Below are 15969 nucleotides of genomic sequence, written 5' to 3'. Positions count from 1 at the left end.
GTAGCAAGCTGATTTTTACGGGGTGGAGTTGCTAGCCCCACGCCCAGCCCTCCTCCTTTACCCTGACTTGGGACAGGCAGATGGCCCCAAAGGACCTCTCTGGTGGAGTTCGGCGCTGCTATGGCACCGGATATATACCCCTGCCGACCCATCTGCCCCTCAGTTCCTTCTTGCCGGCTACTCCGACCGTGGGGAAGGAGGGCGGGTTTGGAATGGATATGAGCAACACATCTCTAAGAACAACAGTTACAAAGGTGAGTAACCGTCTTTTCTTCTTCGAGTGCTTGCTCATATCGATTCCAATTAGGTGATTCCCAAGCCTTACCTAGGCGGTGGGGTCGGAGTGAGATGTTGCAGAGTGCAAAACTGCTGAGCCAAAGGCTGCATCGTCTCTGGACTGTTGGACCAGAGCATAATGTGAAGCAAAGGTGTGGACCGAAGACCAGGTAGCTGCACGACATATCTCCTGGATAGGTACACGAGCCAGGAAGCCAGCAGATGAAGCCTGAGCCCTGGTAGAATGCGCGGTGAGGTGGCTTGAGGGTACGTGAGCCAAGTCGTAACAAGTATGGATACACGCCATTACCCACGACAAGATTCTCTGGGAAGAGACAGGTAGACCCTTCATTCGGTCTGCGACTGCGACGAAGAGTTGGGGCGTTTTACGAAATGGTTTTGTTCGCTCGATATAAAATGCGAGCGCTCTACAGATGTCCAGGGAGTGCAACTGTTGCTCCCGTCGTGATGAGTGCGGCTTCGGGAAGAAGACCGGAAGGAAGATATCCTGGTTGACATGAAATGCCGAAACCATTTTAGGGAGGAATGCTGGGTGTGGCCGTAACTGCACCTTGTCTTTGTGGAACACAGTATACGGTGGGTGCACCGTGAGAGCATGAAGCTTGGAAACTCGTCTGGCCGATGTAATGGCTACGAGAAACGCTGTCTTCCAGGACAGGTATAGCAACGAGCATGTTGCCAACGGCTCAAATGGGGGAGACGTAAGTCTGGTCAGAACCAGGTTAAGGTCCCATGTTGGGGCAGGGCGTCGTACTTGTGGGTATAGGCGCTCCAGGCCCTTGAGAAATCTAGAGACCATAGGGTGTGAGAACACGGAGCGGCCACTCTCCCCTGGATGGAAGGTAGAGATGGCTGCCAAGTGCACCCTCAATGAAGACACCGCCAGGCCTTCCTGTTTGAGAGACCAGAGGTAATCCAAGATGGTAGGGATTGAGGCCTCAGTGGGGGTCACACTGTGTGTCCCACACCAGCAGGAGAAACACTTCCATTTGGCCAGATATGTTGACCGGGTGGAAGGCTTCCTGCTGCCCAGGAGTACTTGCTGTACTGAGGCAGAGCAACGCAACTCTGACTAGTTTAGCCATGCAGCTGCCACGCCTTGAGGTGAAGGGCCTGCAGGTCTGGGTGGTGAAGTCTGCCGTGGTCCCGCGTTATGAGGTCTGGGTGGAGTGGCAGGGTAATCGGGTTGGCCAGTGACAGGTCGAGCAACGTGGTGTACCAGTGCTGTCTGGGCCACGCTGGAGTGATCAGGATTAGGTGTGCTTTGTCCCTGCGGAGTTTCAGCAGGACCTTGTGAACCAGCAGAAACGGTGGGAAGGCATAAAGCAACTGGTTCGTCCACGGCATCAGGAATGCGTCCGAGATCGACCCCGGGGAGAGGCCTTGGAAGGAGCAGAACATCTGGCATTTCCTGTTGTCTCGGGAGGCAAACAGGTCTATGTGGGGAAACCCCCACCTCTGGAAAATGGAATGAATAACATCCGGGCGTATCGACCACTTGTGGCAGAGGAATGACCTGCTCAGTCGATCCGCCAGAGTGTTCCGAATCCCCAGGAGAAAGGACGCTACCAGGTCTATCGAGTGGGCTATGCAAAAGTCCCAGAGTCTGATGGTCTCCTGACAAAGGAGGGGAAGATCGAGTCCCTCCCTGTTTGTTTATATAGTACATGGCCGTTGTGTTGTCCGTAAACACTGAGACACAGCGGTCCTGTAAATGTTGCAGGAATGCCTGGCATGCCAGGCGGACTGCTCTCAGTTCTCGGACATTTATGTGCAGCGTCAGCTCCTGAGGAGACCAGAGGCCTTGCATACGAAGGCTTCCGAGGTGCGCGCCCCAGCCAAGAGAAGACGCGTCCGTCGTCAGGCACACAGAGGGCTGAGGCGGATGGAACGGTAGGCCTGTGCACACCAGGGAGGGAGTCAGCCACCAATCTAGAGAGCCTAGAGTGCTCGGGGGAATGGTGACTATTGTGTCTATTGAGTCCTTGCTCGGGCAGTATACCGAGTTGAGCCAAGTTTGCAATGGACGGAGGCGGAGCCTGGCGTGCTTGGTCACGAACGTGCAAGCAGCCATATGACCCAAGAGGGCGAGACAAGTGCGAACCGAGGTCATCGGAAAATTCTGCAGGCCGCGGATGATAGTTGCCATTGCCTGAAACCGCTGCCATGGTAAGCAGGCCCTGGCTAGATTGGAGTCTATGGTGGCTCCTATGAAGTCTAACCTCTGTGTGGGAACCAGAGAGGACTTCTCTATATTGATCACCAGGTCTAAACGAGTGAATAGGTCCCTGATGATGCGCACATGCTGGACGACTTGTGTCTCGGAGGTCCCCCAGATGAGCCAATCGTCCAGATACAGAAAGACATGTATCCAACGTCGGCGGAGATATGCGACGACCACGGCCATGCACTTCGTGAATACCCTTGGGGCTGTGGAAAGGCCGAAGGGTAGGACCGTGAACTGGAAGTGCTGATGGTCGGCTACGAAGCGGAGGTACCTCCTGTGCGGAGGAAAAATGGCGATATGAAAATATGCATCCTTCATATCGAGGGCGGCATACCAATCTCCAGGATCCAAGGACGGGATAATGGTCCCCAGGGATACCATGCGGAACTTCAACTTTATTATAAACTGGTTGAGTCCTCGCAGGTCTAGGATGGGTCTGAGACCACCCTTCGACTTGGGGATCAGGAAATAACGGGAGTAAAACCCCTTGCCTTTCTTGTTCTGTGGCACCTCCTCTATAGCCCCCATGGCGAGGAGCGATCACATCTCTTGCAAGAGGAATTGCTCGTGAGAGGGGTCCCTGAAGAGGGACGGGGTGGGGTTGAAACAAATTGTAGGTGGTATCCATATTCCACCGTGCGTAGGACCCAGAGATCCGAGGTTAACTGGGACCACGCCGGAAGGAAGTAGGAGAGACGGTTGGAGAAGGGAGGAGAAGGATCCTGGCATGAAACTGGTACGCCGTCCTCAGGCGCACCTTCAAAAGTTAGATTTTGGTCCCGCCGATGGTTTCGAGGGACCTTGATTTTGGCCCCTTTGGGGTCCTGATTGGTGTCTACGCCCACCTCGTCCGCGCCGCCTGTCAAAGTCCTGTCTGTGTCTAGGCACAAAGTACTGACGGGGAGGTTGGGGGCAGAAGGGCCTGCGTTGGGTCAGTGGCGTATGCATGCCTAGTGAACGCATTATGACCCTATTGTCCTTCAGGCTTTGCAGCCTAGGGTCAGTCTTCTCTGAGAAGAGGCCTTTACCATCGAATGGCAAATCCTGGATGGTGTACTGGAGCTCAAGCGGGAGGTTGGAAACCTGAAGCCATGATATGCCTCATGGCAACACCTGAGGCCAGAGTCCTGGCTGCTGAGTCAGCTGCATTGAGCAAGGCTTGGAGGGAAGTTCTGGCCACCTTTTTCCCCTCCTCCAAAAAGGCCACGAACTCCTGGTGGGAATTCTGAGGGAGTAGTTCTGTAAATCTCCCCACCTCCGCCCATGTGTTGAAAGTATAGCGGCTGAGGAGGGCTTGCTGATTCGCCACCCGGAGCTGAAAGGCACCTGCCGAGTATACTTTACGTCTGAGTAGGTCCATCTGTCTAGCCTCCTTTGATTTTGGGGCTGCCGCCTGCTGGCCATGGTGTTCCCTCTCATTAACTGACTGAACGACCAGTGAGCAGGGAGGAGGATGGACATAAAAATATTCGTACCCTTTAGAGGGCACCATATATTTTCGCTTGACTCCCCTGGCCGTAGGTGGGATGGAGGCCGGCGATTGCCATATGGTGTCAGCATTGGCCTGAATGGTCCGGATAAATGGTAGGGCCACTCTGGTGGGAGCATCCGCCGACAGGATGCTCACCACTGGGTCCTCTACCTCTGGGACCTCCTCCACCTGGAGGTTCATATTGAGTTCTACCCTCCGGAGGAGGTCCTGGTGGGCCCTCAGGTCGACTGGAGGAGGGCCCGAGGAGGATGTCCCTGCCACCGCCTCATCCGGAGAAGAGGAAGAGGAGACACCTGGTACGAGAGGGTCCTGGGTGGCCTCTTGCTCCTGAGCAACCTCCTGCTCCAGTTGGACTGGGGAGTCCGGTGGGTGGGCTGGAGCTTCCTCCGTACCAGCTGGAGGGGGATGGCTGATTGTCACCTCTGGCACCCGGTGCTCTGATGGTGCCGAGCGGGACGGTACTACTGGTGCACCTTGGGCCTGGTGGTACGCCCAAGGTGTCCAGAAGGACCACTGATGGGGCCCTAGGTCCCGGGCCTGTCCCTCTTGGAAGACCCTGGCAGGCACATCGGGCTCGCAGTCCTGCGCATAATAGCTGTCCGCGCCGGACGACACTGAAGCGTGTCTGGATGGCCACAGAGGAGCGGAGAGGCCCTGAGCAGAGTCCCTGTCTCTAGCTGGCCTTGCTGCACTCGGCACCGGAGACCGGTACCGGGAGGCATACCGGTACCGGGAATGAGAATGGGATCTGCGACTGGAGCAGTGCCGGGAGGTCGACCGCGATCTCGAGGCTCGGCGTCGGGAGCGGCTACAGGAGTCCCGGTGCCCGGAGCAGTGCCGGGAGCCGGAGTGGTGCCGAGAATATTGGGCCGGTGAACGGGCTGCTGACTGGGGCCGCGAGTGCGACTGGTACCGAGGGGGAGAACGGTGCCGGGACTGCGAGCGGCGACGGGAGCGGGAGCGGCGTCGGGACCTGGAACGTCTGTGGGACCGTGATTTTGAACGGTGCTGGCCCGCTGTGCTGACAGAGGATGTCCGTATCAAGGCCGGCTTGCCCAGTGACTGAAGCACCCGCACCGGCGGTGCCCCGGTGGAGGCAGCGTCGACTCTGTCATTGAAATCAGATCCCTCGCCACTGAGAACGTCTCCGGCGTAGGCAGGATCGTAAGCTCTACCACGGGTCTAGCCGGGGAGCTGACAGGCACCAGACTCGACAGCCCTTGTGGGACTGGAATCAACGGTGCTGACGTCGGTGCCGCGGTGGTTGTCGGCACCGGGCGGTCCGACTTGGACGAGCTCTCTGGCTGCGGTGCAGGTGGCACAGAAGCAGCAGGAGTCTTAGCCTTTCTCGACCTCGGGGAGAGGAAGTGGCGTTGAGCTGGCCTCAGTGCCAGTGACTGTTGGTGCCAAGGAGCCTTGGCCGTACCAGCGCGGTCCGGTGCCGAGGAGGTGCTTCTGGTCGCAGATTGACCAGCGCTCGGTGCCAAAGGCGGAGGGGTGAGAGCCGCCTCCATGAGGAGCTGCTTTAGCCTAATGTCCCGCTCCTTTTTTGTTCTTGGCTTAAAAGCCTTACAAATGTGGCACTTAGCTGTCAGGTGCGATTCTCCAAGGCACTTCAGACAGGAGTCATGCGGGTCTCCTGTCGGCATCGGCTTGCGGCAGGCCGCGCACGGTTTGAAACCCGGTGAACTGGGCATGGGCCCGGCACCGGGTGTGGGGAAGGGGCTATTCCCCGAACCCCTCAACTATATTATACTAACTATACTATAAATGATAAACTAAGTTGAACTATATAAAAAGTTTTTAACTATATACACAACAAGGAATGAGAAACTACGAGTAGCTAGGGAAGTGGAGGTCAGCTAAGCCGCGCTCCACTGTTCCAACGACCGACACAGGCGGTAAGAAGGAACTGAGGGGAGGATGGGTCGGCAGGGGTATATATCCGGTGCCATAGCGGCAACACTCCACCGAGTGTTGCTAGGGTAAAAATCTTCCGACGAACGTGCACGCGGCGCGCGCACACCTAATTGGAATCGATATGAGCAAGCACTCGAAGAAGAACAGAACCAGTTCCATCTTCAAATCGGAGAGCCACGTCCCACTGCAAGGCTGCTCCAGAACCTGTCTCCTCTTCTGAGTGATTTCCATTTCCCCAGCTGACGGGTTTTCCCTCGTCTGTGCACTGTCCACATTTTGACTTCTCCGGGGACAAACGCACATGATCGCCAAAAGCCCCATGGGACGGAAAAGTCGTTTCCTGCCCGGCCTGAAGGCACAGATTGGTTTGAGTCATAGAATTGTAGAATATCAGGGTTGGCAGGGACCTCAGGAGGTCATCTAGTCCAACCCCCTGCTCAAAGCAGGACCAATTCCCAACTAAATCATCCCAGCCAGGGCTTTGTCAAGCCTGACCTTAAAAACTTCTAAGGACGGAGATTCCACCACCTCCCTAGGTAACCCATTCCAGTGCTTCACCACCCTCCTAGTGAAGAAGTTTTTCCTAATATCCAACCTAAACCTCCCACACTGCAACTTGAGACCATTACTCCTTGTTCTGTCATGTGGTACCACTGAGACCAGTCTAGATCAATCCTCTTTGGAACCCCCTTTCAGGTAGTTGAAAGCAGCTATCAAATCCCCCTCATTCTTCTCTTCTGCAGACTAAACAATCCCAGTTCCCTCAGCCTCTCCTCTTAAGACATGTGTTCCAGCCCTCTAATAATTTTTGTTGACCTCTGCTGGACTCTCTCCAATTTTTCCATGTCCTTCTTGTAGTGTGGGGCCAAAAACTGGACACAGTACTCCAGATGAGGCCTCACCAATGTCGAATAGAGGGGAATGATCACATCCCTTGATCTGCTGGCAATGCCCCTACTTATACAGCCCAAAATGGCAACAAGGGCACACTGTCGACTCATATCCAGCTTCTCATCCACTGTAACCCCTAGGTTCTTTTCTGCAGAACTGCTGCCTAGCCATTCGGTCCCTAGTCTGTAGCAGTGCATGGGATTCTTCCGTCCTAAGTGCAGGACTCTGCACTTGTCCCTGTTGAACCTCATCAGGTTTTTTTTGGCCCAATCCTTTAATTTGTCTAGACCCCTCTGTATGCTATCCCTACCCTCCAGTGTATCTACCACTCCTCCCAGTTTAGTGTCATCTGCAAACTTGCTGAGAGTGCAGTCCACACCATCCTCCAGATCATTAATGAAGATATTGAACAAAACCGGCCCCAGGACCTTGGGTCACTCCTTTTGATACTGGTTGTCAACTAGACATGGAGTCATTGATCACTACCCGTTGAACCCGACAATCTAGCCAGCTTTCTATCCACCTTATAGTCCATTCATCCAGCCCATACGTCTTTAACTTGCTGGCAAGAATACCGTGGGAGACCGTATAAAAAGTTTTGCTAAAGTCAAGGAATAACACATCCACTGCTTTCCCCTCATCCACAGACCCAGTTATCTCCTCATAGAAGGCAATTAGGTTAGTCAGACATGATTTGCCCTTGGTGAATCCATGCTGACTGTTCCTAATCACTCTCCTCTCCTCTGAGTGCTTCAGAATTGATTCCTTGAGGACCTGCTCCATGATTTTTTCAGGGACTGAGGTGAAGCTGACTGGTCTGTAGTTCCCCAGATCCTCCTTCTTCCCTTTTTCAAAGATGGGCACTACATTAGCCTTTTTCCAGTCATCCGGGACCTCCCCCAATCACCATGAGTTTTCAAAGATAATGGCCAATGGCTCTGTAATCACATCTGCCAACTCCTTTAGCACCCTCGGATGCAGCGCATCTGGCCCCATGGACTTGTGCTCATCCAGCTTTTCTAAATAGTCCCGAACGACTTCTTTCTCCACAGAGGGCTGGTCACCTCCTCCCCATGCTGACCTTGTTTGTGAAGACAGAGGCAAAAAAAAGCATTGAGTACATTAGCTTTTTCCACATCCTCTGTCACTAGGTTGCCTCCCTCATTCAGTAAGGGGCCCACACTTTCCTTGACTTTCTTCTTGTTGCTAAAGTCCTGGTCTACACTTGGTGGCGGGGGGTGTCGATGTAAGATACACAACTTCAGCTACGGGAATAGCGTAGCTCAGGGGTCGGCAACCTTTCAGAAGTGGTGTGCCGAGTCTTCATTTATTCACTCTGATTTAAGGTTTTGCGTGCTAGTAATACATTTTAACATTTTTAGAAGGTCTCTTTCTATAAGTCTATAATATATAACTAGACTATTGTTGTATGTAAAGTAAATAAGGGTTTTAAAAAGATTAAGAAGCTTAATTTAAAATTAAATTAAAATGCAGACCCCCCCGCACTGGTGGCCAGGACCCACGCAGTGTGAGTGCCACTGAAAATCAGCTTGCGTGCCACCTTTGGCACACGTGCCATAGGTTGCTTACCCCTGGCATAGCTGAAGTCGACGTATCTTATTTCGACCTACCTCCTGTCCTCATGGCGCAGGATCGACGGCCACGGGTACCCTGTCAACTCCGCTTCCGATGCTCGCCCTGGTGGAGTTTGGAGTCGACAGGAGCACGTTTGGGGATCGATATATCGTGTCTAGATGAGATGCAATATATCGTTCCCCGATAGATCGATCACTACCCGCCGATCTGGCGGGTAGTCTGGACGTACCCCATAACATACCTGAAGAAACCCTTCTTGTTATTCTTAACATCTCTTGCTAGCTGCAACTCCAAGTGTGATTTGGCCTTCTTGATTTCACTCCTGCATGCCTGAGCAATATTTTTATACTCGTCCCTGGTCATTTGTCCAATCTCCTACTTCTTGTAAGCTTCTTTTTTGTGTTTAAGATCAGCAAGGATTTCAGTATTAAGCCAAGTTGGTTGCTTGCCATATTTACTAGTCTTACTACACATCGGGATGGTTTGTTCCTGCAACCTCAATAAGGATTCTTTAAAATATAGCCAGCTCTCCTGGACTCCTTTGCCCCTCACATTATTCTCCCAGGGGATCCCACCCATCAGTTCCCTGAGGGAGTCAAAGTCTGCTTTTCTAAAGTCCAGGGTCCATATTCTGCTGCTCTCCTTTCTTCCTTGTGTCAGGATCCTGAACTTGACCATCTCATGATCACTGCCTCCCAGGTTCCCATCGACCTTTGCTTCCCCTACTAATTCTTCCCGGTTTGTGAGCATCAGGTCAAGAAGAGCTCTGCCTCTAGTTGGTTCCTCCAGCACTTGCACCAGGAAATTGTCCCCTACATTTTCCAAAAACTTCCTGGATTGTCTGTGCACTGCTGTATTGCTCTCCCAGCAGATATCAGGGTGATTAAAGTCTCCCATGAGAACTAGCAGGTTGGCCAGCATCAGGGCACGGGCAGAGAATGGCTCCACCAAGCCACTTCTCCCCAAGTGCTCCCAGCTTACTAAGGGACAACATACCAAGTCTGTTAGCACTGAGGATTCCACCTCCAGTCTTCCGCCAGCCTGGTTTGACTAGAGCAGATCCGGGAGAACAAAAGATCCTAGCAGGGCTTAAAGGGGGACCAAATCAAGTGAGTCTGGAGAAACTAGCCCTGCCTAGTTTTCTGGGGGAAAAGGGGCTGGTAAGGGTTTGTATCTGTGGATGCTCTTAATCTGGAATCAGTGTCCACTCCTCACACAGAATTAAACAGGAATAGCTAGTCCGCTTTCAATTCACCCACTCCCTCAATCCAGTTTAGCGTTCCTGTGTAGACAAGCACTAGATAGACACGTGTGCAGACTGTAAACATCCTTCGTCTCCAATGCACTGAACCTCTTGCTAGCTGCACACTACTTTGGTTTCAGAAAGCTACCTGGGTGTTGTGTATCTCTGGCCACAGGCTCCCAAGGAAGCACCTGCAGGGGAGCATGGTTCATCTGCAGTGTGCTGCCATCTCCCCAGGAGAGGTAAAGGTCTGGAGGATGCCTGGCCCATGAGGGTGAGTGACAAAGTCGGAATTTTCTGTAACAGTTTTATGAAGCCTATGTGTTTCCCCAGTATTTTGCATGGCTCCCCAATGGGGAAGAAAGGACTGCCTGCTCTTAGGGCAGGCTGGCAGACATAGGTATGAATGTCACCTTGCTGTCTGAGCCTGGATGAGTCACAACAACCCCAAATCAATGGCAAATCCAAGAAGAGAATGGCAAACCTGATCACCAGGCCAATGCCACCTAGAGCAGCCAAGGATTTCTCCACCTCTCAGCAGGGAAGTTGAGCCGAGACCCCAGCTGGAGAAGGAAGGACTAGAGGGGGAGCTGGGAGAGAAGCGCTGGCTGCTGGAGGAAGCTGACAGCTCCCACCTGGGAACAGACCGAGGCGGGCAGACAGACAGACAGAGCCTGACCCCGGGGCCGGGAACTGGGCTGAGCAGAATGGACTGTGCTTTAACCTTCAGCTCTCTGTGCTAAGCCACAGGCTGCCTCTGCTGGCGCCAGGTGACTAATAAACCAACTGCCCTGGGGACGCTGCTTGAGGGTCACTGGAAATGCCGGCTGAGGGGCATCAGTCCTGAGGGGTGGCCAAGGCCCTGCCAGGAGCCTGTCTCAGCTGGACTCGCTGGGCAGAGCTCAGGGGGAAGCAGGAGGGCCAAACCCCAGAGGGTCAGTCTCAGAAGACAGGGAGGCCGGGTAGCCTGCCCTAGAGGAAGAGTGAGAGCCCTGGGGTCTGGCACTTCCTCCAAGAAACTGTTCCAAAGCCAGGGGCACAGCCCCAAGCCTGTGGATCTTTGACAAGGGGGGCACTCAGAGACCAGGCAGCGGGACAGCAGGGCAGCAAGCCCTGCAACTGTGCCAGGACAGGAGACTAGACCCCACAGGCATCCCCTGGCATCTCACGGGTCCCCTGCCTTACCTGGGAGTTGCCAGCTCTTGGGGAGCGCAGGGGATGGGGATACAGGATAGGAAAGCCAGCCCCACCCAGCCCCCTTGCATCTTGCCTGACTCCCAAAATCTTCATACAGCCCCCCCTGGTTACCAGACCTCCCCCCATCTTCCCATCTCCCCTCCCCTGAGTACAAGTCCCCTCGCACCTTCTCATCTCCCCTTCCCCAGGTAACCAGACCCCCCCACACTTTCCCATCTCCCCTGCCCTGGGTACCAGACCTCCCCCACTTTCCCATCTCCCTTCCCCCGGGTACCAGACCTCCCCCACTTTCCCATCTCCCTTCCCCCGGGTACCAGACCCCGCCACTTTCCCACCTCCCTTCTCCCGAGTACCAGACCCCCCCACCTTCCCATCTCCCTTCCCCGGGAACCAGACGTCCCCCCATCTTCCCATCTCCCCTACCCCTGAGTACCAGATCCCCTGCCTCAATTTCTTATCTCCCCTCCTCTGGGTACCAGACTCCCCCTCACCTTCCTCTCTCCGCTCCCCCCCCTTGGTTCCTTCCCCCCACTCACCTGGGTGATGCTGTCACGCATGGTGGGAGAGCGGCCGCGCCGCGTGGTGGTGGTGGCCATGGTGGTGGTGGTCTCCATGATGGTGGTGGACATGTCGGCCAGCAGGGTGGTGGCAGTGGTCTCGGTGGTCATGACAGAGGGCACCTCACCCACCAACCGGAGGTTCCCCTCCACCCACACGTTGGGGTCACTCTCGGCTGCCAGGGACAGCACCTTGAGCCCGTTGTAGTAGAGCCCCGAGATCTGGCCCTGGAAGGGGCGGCCCTGATCCCGGCCTCCGATCTTGATGGCGGCCTGACTGTTAAATATTGTCAGCTGTCGACCTGCCAAGACGGGGTGCAGGGGAGTCAGGGTGGGGAAGGGAGAAAGGGGAGGGATGAGGCCCATAGGGGGAAGGAAGGATGGAGTCACATGGTGGGGGTGGCAGGGGAGGGAAGAATAAACAGAGAAAGAAAGATCCTGAGTGAATGGCGGGCCGGGAGAGAAGCAGAGCTCAGCCAGCCAGGGGCTGCAGAAGGCAGGGGTCCCCATGACAGCCCCCCAGCCACTGCCCTGACTGGGGGCCACAGCGATGCCCCTGCCCCATGGTCTCACTTCCTCCTCCCACTTCACTCCCTGCCAGTCACCCACCCCTGCACTGGCTCCTAACGCACCTGCACATGGCTTCGGGCTGTCACACAGCCCTCTCTCTACCCCCAACCACCCATCTTCTTCCATCCCCTCCATCCCCTTCCATGCAATTCCCTCGTTTCCTCCATCCCCAACCACACCCCTTCTTCCATCCCCTCCATCCCCTTCCATGCAATTCCCTCGTTTCCTCCATCCCCAACCACACCCCTTCTTCCATCCCCGCCACCCCCTTCCATGCAATTCCCTCGCTTCCTCCATCCCCAACCACACCCCTTCTTCCATCCCCGCCACCTCCTTCCATGCAATTTCCTCGCTTCCTCCATCCCCAACCACACCCCTTCTTCCATGCCCTCAAATCCCTCCACGCCTCTCCCTCCACTCCTTTCCATCCATCCAACCCCCGCCTTCCCTCCATCCTCCTATTGCCCTCCACCCCAACCACACACCCCTTCTTCCATCCCCTCCATCCATCCCTCCTCCATCTGCCCAACTACCCCTTCCATCTATCCACCCCCAATCACCACTTCCCTCCCTCCATCCCCCATTGATCCACCCCCATCCTCTCCCACATTCCTCCCACCATTATCCCTCCACACCCTCCATGTATCCGTCCCCAGACACATCCTTCCATCCCCCAACCCAATCCCCCCACCTCTCCATCCACACCTCCCCGCCCCTCCATCTGCCCCCATATCCCTCCATCTCCCACACCTCCACTCATCCAACATCCCTGAACACCCCTCCATCTATACCCCCACGCTCTGCATCTATCCACTCCCATTCCACCATCCATCCACCTCCTCCATCCCTATTCCTTCTCCACCCATTCATCCCTATACTCACTCATCTATCTATCTATCTGCCTTCCCTCCCAAACTGCCCCCCTTTCCCTTCCAGACCCTTGGGACCCATTTCTGCATTCACAGCCCCTGCATGGAACAGAGACAGTGAGCGGAGGAGGAGCGAGAGACATGCAGGCACAGAGAGGTGCTGGGCACAACCCAGACATTTGAATTGTTAGATCTCCTCTGGCTGATAATGGGATATGGGGCCCTTCCCCTCTAGGGGGCGCCAGCTCCAATCTGGCCCCACTGCAGGAGATGGAAGGGGGGAATGACTGGCTCATGGGGGCGGGGAATGGGACATGAGGCCCTTCCCCTCTCAGGGTGCTGGCTCTGGTCTGGCCAGCTAATGGGGAAGGAGTGTGTGCGGTGAAGGGGCAGTGTTGGGGCATGAGTTGGTTGGCCCAGGAGTTCACAGCATCAGAGCTGTGCAGCCCCTCCTCCCCCCATGTCAGACAGAAGGCTGCAGTGCAGCTGCCCAGGCTGAGGGGGAAGAAGCCAGACGCACCTGCCCACCTAGGAGACTGTGGGGAGGGCGTGTGTGTGGGGAGGGGCTGGAGAGGGCTGTGTGTCTATGGGGGGATGGGCTGGGGAGGGGTTCATGTCTATGGTGGGTGGGACTCGGCAGGTGTGTGTGGGGAGGGGCTGGCGAGAGGTCTGTGTCTATGGGGGGAGGGGCTGGGGAGAGGTTTGGGAGTGGCTGGAGAGGGGTACATGTCTATAGGGGAGGGGCTGGGGAGGTGTATGTGGGGAGGGGCCTTCGCGTGGTACGTGTATATGGTGGTGGGGCCAGGGAGGTTTGTGTGGGGAGGGGACCGGGAGGGGTACATGTTTATGAGGGGAGGGGCTGCAGAGGTGTGTGTGGGGAGGAGCTGGAGAGGGGTACATGGCTATGGGGGAGAGGCCGGGGAGGTGTGTGTGGGAAGGAGATGGGGAGGGGTACATGTGTATGTGGGAGGGACTGGGGAGGTGTGTGTGGGGAGGGGTTGGGAAGGGGTATGTGTCTATGGGGAGAGGGGCTGCAGAGGTGTGTGTGGGGAGGGGCTGGAGAGGGGTACGTGGCTATGGGGGGGACAGGCAGGGGAAGAGTTCGTGGGGAGGAACTGGAGGGGGGAAGGTGTCTGTGGGATAGGGGCTGGTGAGGTGTGTGGCGGGAAGGGCTGGAGAGGGGTATGTATCTATGGGGGGAGGGGCTGGTGAGGGGTATTTGTCTATGAGGGGCAGTGACTGGGGAGGTGTGTGTGGGGACGGGCTGGTGAGGCGTATGTGTCTATGGGGGCCAGGTATGTGGAGAGAGGCTGGTGAGGGGTAAGTGAGTATGAGGGAAGGGGCTGGAGCGGGGTATGTGTCTACGGGGGTGGGGCTGGGGAGGTGTGTGTGAGGAGGGGATGGGGAGGAGTATGTGTATGAGGGAGAAGGGCTGGGGAAGTGTGTGTGGGGGGGGGCTTGTGAGGGGTACGTGTCTAAAAGGGGGAGGGGCTGGTGAGCTTTGTGTGGGGAAGGACTGGAGAGGGGTACGTGTGTATGGGGGAGGGGCCAGGGAGGTGTGTGTGGGGAAGGGATGGAGAGGGGCACGTGTGTAAGTGGGAGGGACTGGGGAGGTGTGTGTGGGGAGGGTATGGGAAGGGATGTGTCTATGGAGGGAGGGACTGGTGAGATGTGTGTGGAGAGGGGCTGGCGAGGGGTCCATGTCTATGAGGGGGAGGGGCTGGGGAGGTGTGTGTGCAGAGGAGTACTTGTCTATGGAGAGAGGGCCTGGGGAGGTGTGTGTGTGTGGAGGGGCTGGAGAGGGGTATGTGTCTATGATGGGAAGGGACTGGTGAGGGGTGCGTGGAAAGGGGCTGGTGAGGAGTATGTGTCTAAGGGGAGAGGGGCTGTGAAGGAGTGTATGGGGAGGGCCTGGTGAGTGGTACGTGTCTATGGGGGGAGGGACTGGTGAGGTGTGCGTGGGGAGGGGCTGAGGAGGTGTATGTGTCTATGGAGGAGGGTCTGGGCCGTGTGTTTGGGGAGTGTCTGGGAAGGGGTACTTGTCTATGAGGGGGAGGGGCTGGGGAGATGTGTGTGGGGAGGGGAGGGGTTCGTGTCTGTGAGGAGAGGGGCTGCAGAGGTGTCTGTGGTGAGGGGCTGAAGAGGGGTACATGTCTATGGTGGGAGGGTCTGGGGAGGTGTGTGTGGGGAGGAGCTGGAGAGGGGTATGTGTCTATGGGGGAGGGGCTGAGGAGGTGTGTGGGTGGAGGGACTGGAGAGGGGTATGTGTGTATGTGGGAGGGAATGGGGAGGTGTGTATAGGGAGTGGTTGGAGAGGGGTATGTGTCTATGGGGAGAGGGGCTGTGGAGGTGTGTGTGGGGAGGGGCTGGAGAGGGGTATGTATCTAGGGGGGGAGGGGCTAGTTGGGGGTATGTATCTATGGGGGCCAGGTGTGTGGAGAGAGGCTGGTGAGGGGGTATGTGAGTATGTGGGGAGGGGGTGGAGAGGGGTATGTGTCTATGGGGGTGGGGAGGTGTGTGAGGATGGGATGGGGAGGAGTATGTGTCTATGAGGGGGGAAGGGCTTGGGAAGTGTGTGTGGGGAGGGGCGGGAGAGGGGTATGTGTCTATGGGGAGAGGGGCTGTGGAGGTGTGTGTGGGGAGGGGATGGGAAGGGGTATGTGTGTAAGTGGGAGGGCCTGAGGAGGGGAAGGTGTCTATGGGGTAGGGGCTGGTGAGCTGTGTGTGGGGAATGGCTGAGGAGGGGTATATGTTTATGGGAGGAGTGGCTGGCGAGGTGTGCGTGGGGAGGGGCTGGAGAGGGGTATGTGTTTAGGGGGAGGGCTGTGTGGGGAGGGGCTGGTGAAGGGTATGTGTCCATGGGGGAGGGGTGTATGAGGAGAGGCTGGTGAGGGGTTTGTGTCTCTGCGGGGGAAGAGCTGAGGAAGTGTTCGTGGGGAGGGGCTGGGCCCGTGGGGTGTGGGGATGCAGAGCTGGCTGGAGGAGCAAGGGGGACCCATGAGTATAAATGGGATCCGGGCCAGGTTGCCCACACTGGGCTGTTACAGGCAGATGCTAGCTGGGATGTGTTTTGGGGGCTGGGGTGGAGGGGAGCACCAGCAGCTGATCTA

General features: G+C 56.3%; 1 protein-coding gene across 18 annotated transcripts in view; it reads right to left on the bottom strand.

Annotated features, from left to right (window-relative positions):
• Window positions 1–15969, bottom strand: part of NRXN2 (neurexin 2) — a 305022-nt gene that overhangs the window by 21016 nt on the left and 268037 nt on the right. For all 18 annotated transcript variants that reach the window (XM_039547771.1, XM_039547772.1, XM_039547773.1 and 15 more), the window contains one exon: window positions 11400–11722. In XM_039547771.1, the coding sequence (XP_039403705.1) occupies window positions 11400–11722 (323 nt within the window). The remainder of the gene's footprint in view (window positions 1–11399; window positions 11723–15969) is intronic.

This window comes from Mauremys reevesii, linkage group 7 (assembly GCF_016161935.1).
Source record: "Mauremys reevesii isolate NIE-2019 linkage group 7, ASM1616193v1, whole genome shotgun sequence".
Classification (NCBI taxonomy): domain Eukaryota; kingdom Metazoa; phylum Chordata; order Testudines; family Geoemydidae; genus Mauremys; species Mauremys reevesii.
This window is presented reverse-complemented; position numbering and strand designations above follow the sequence as displayed.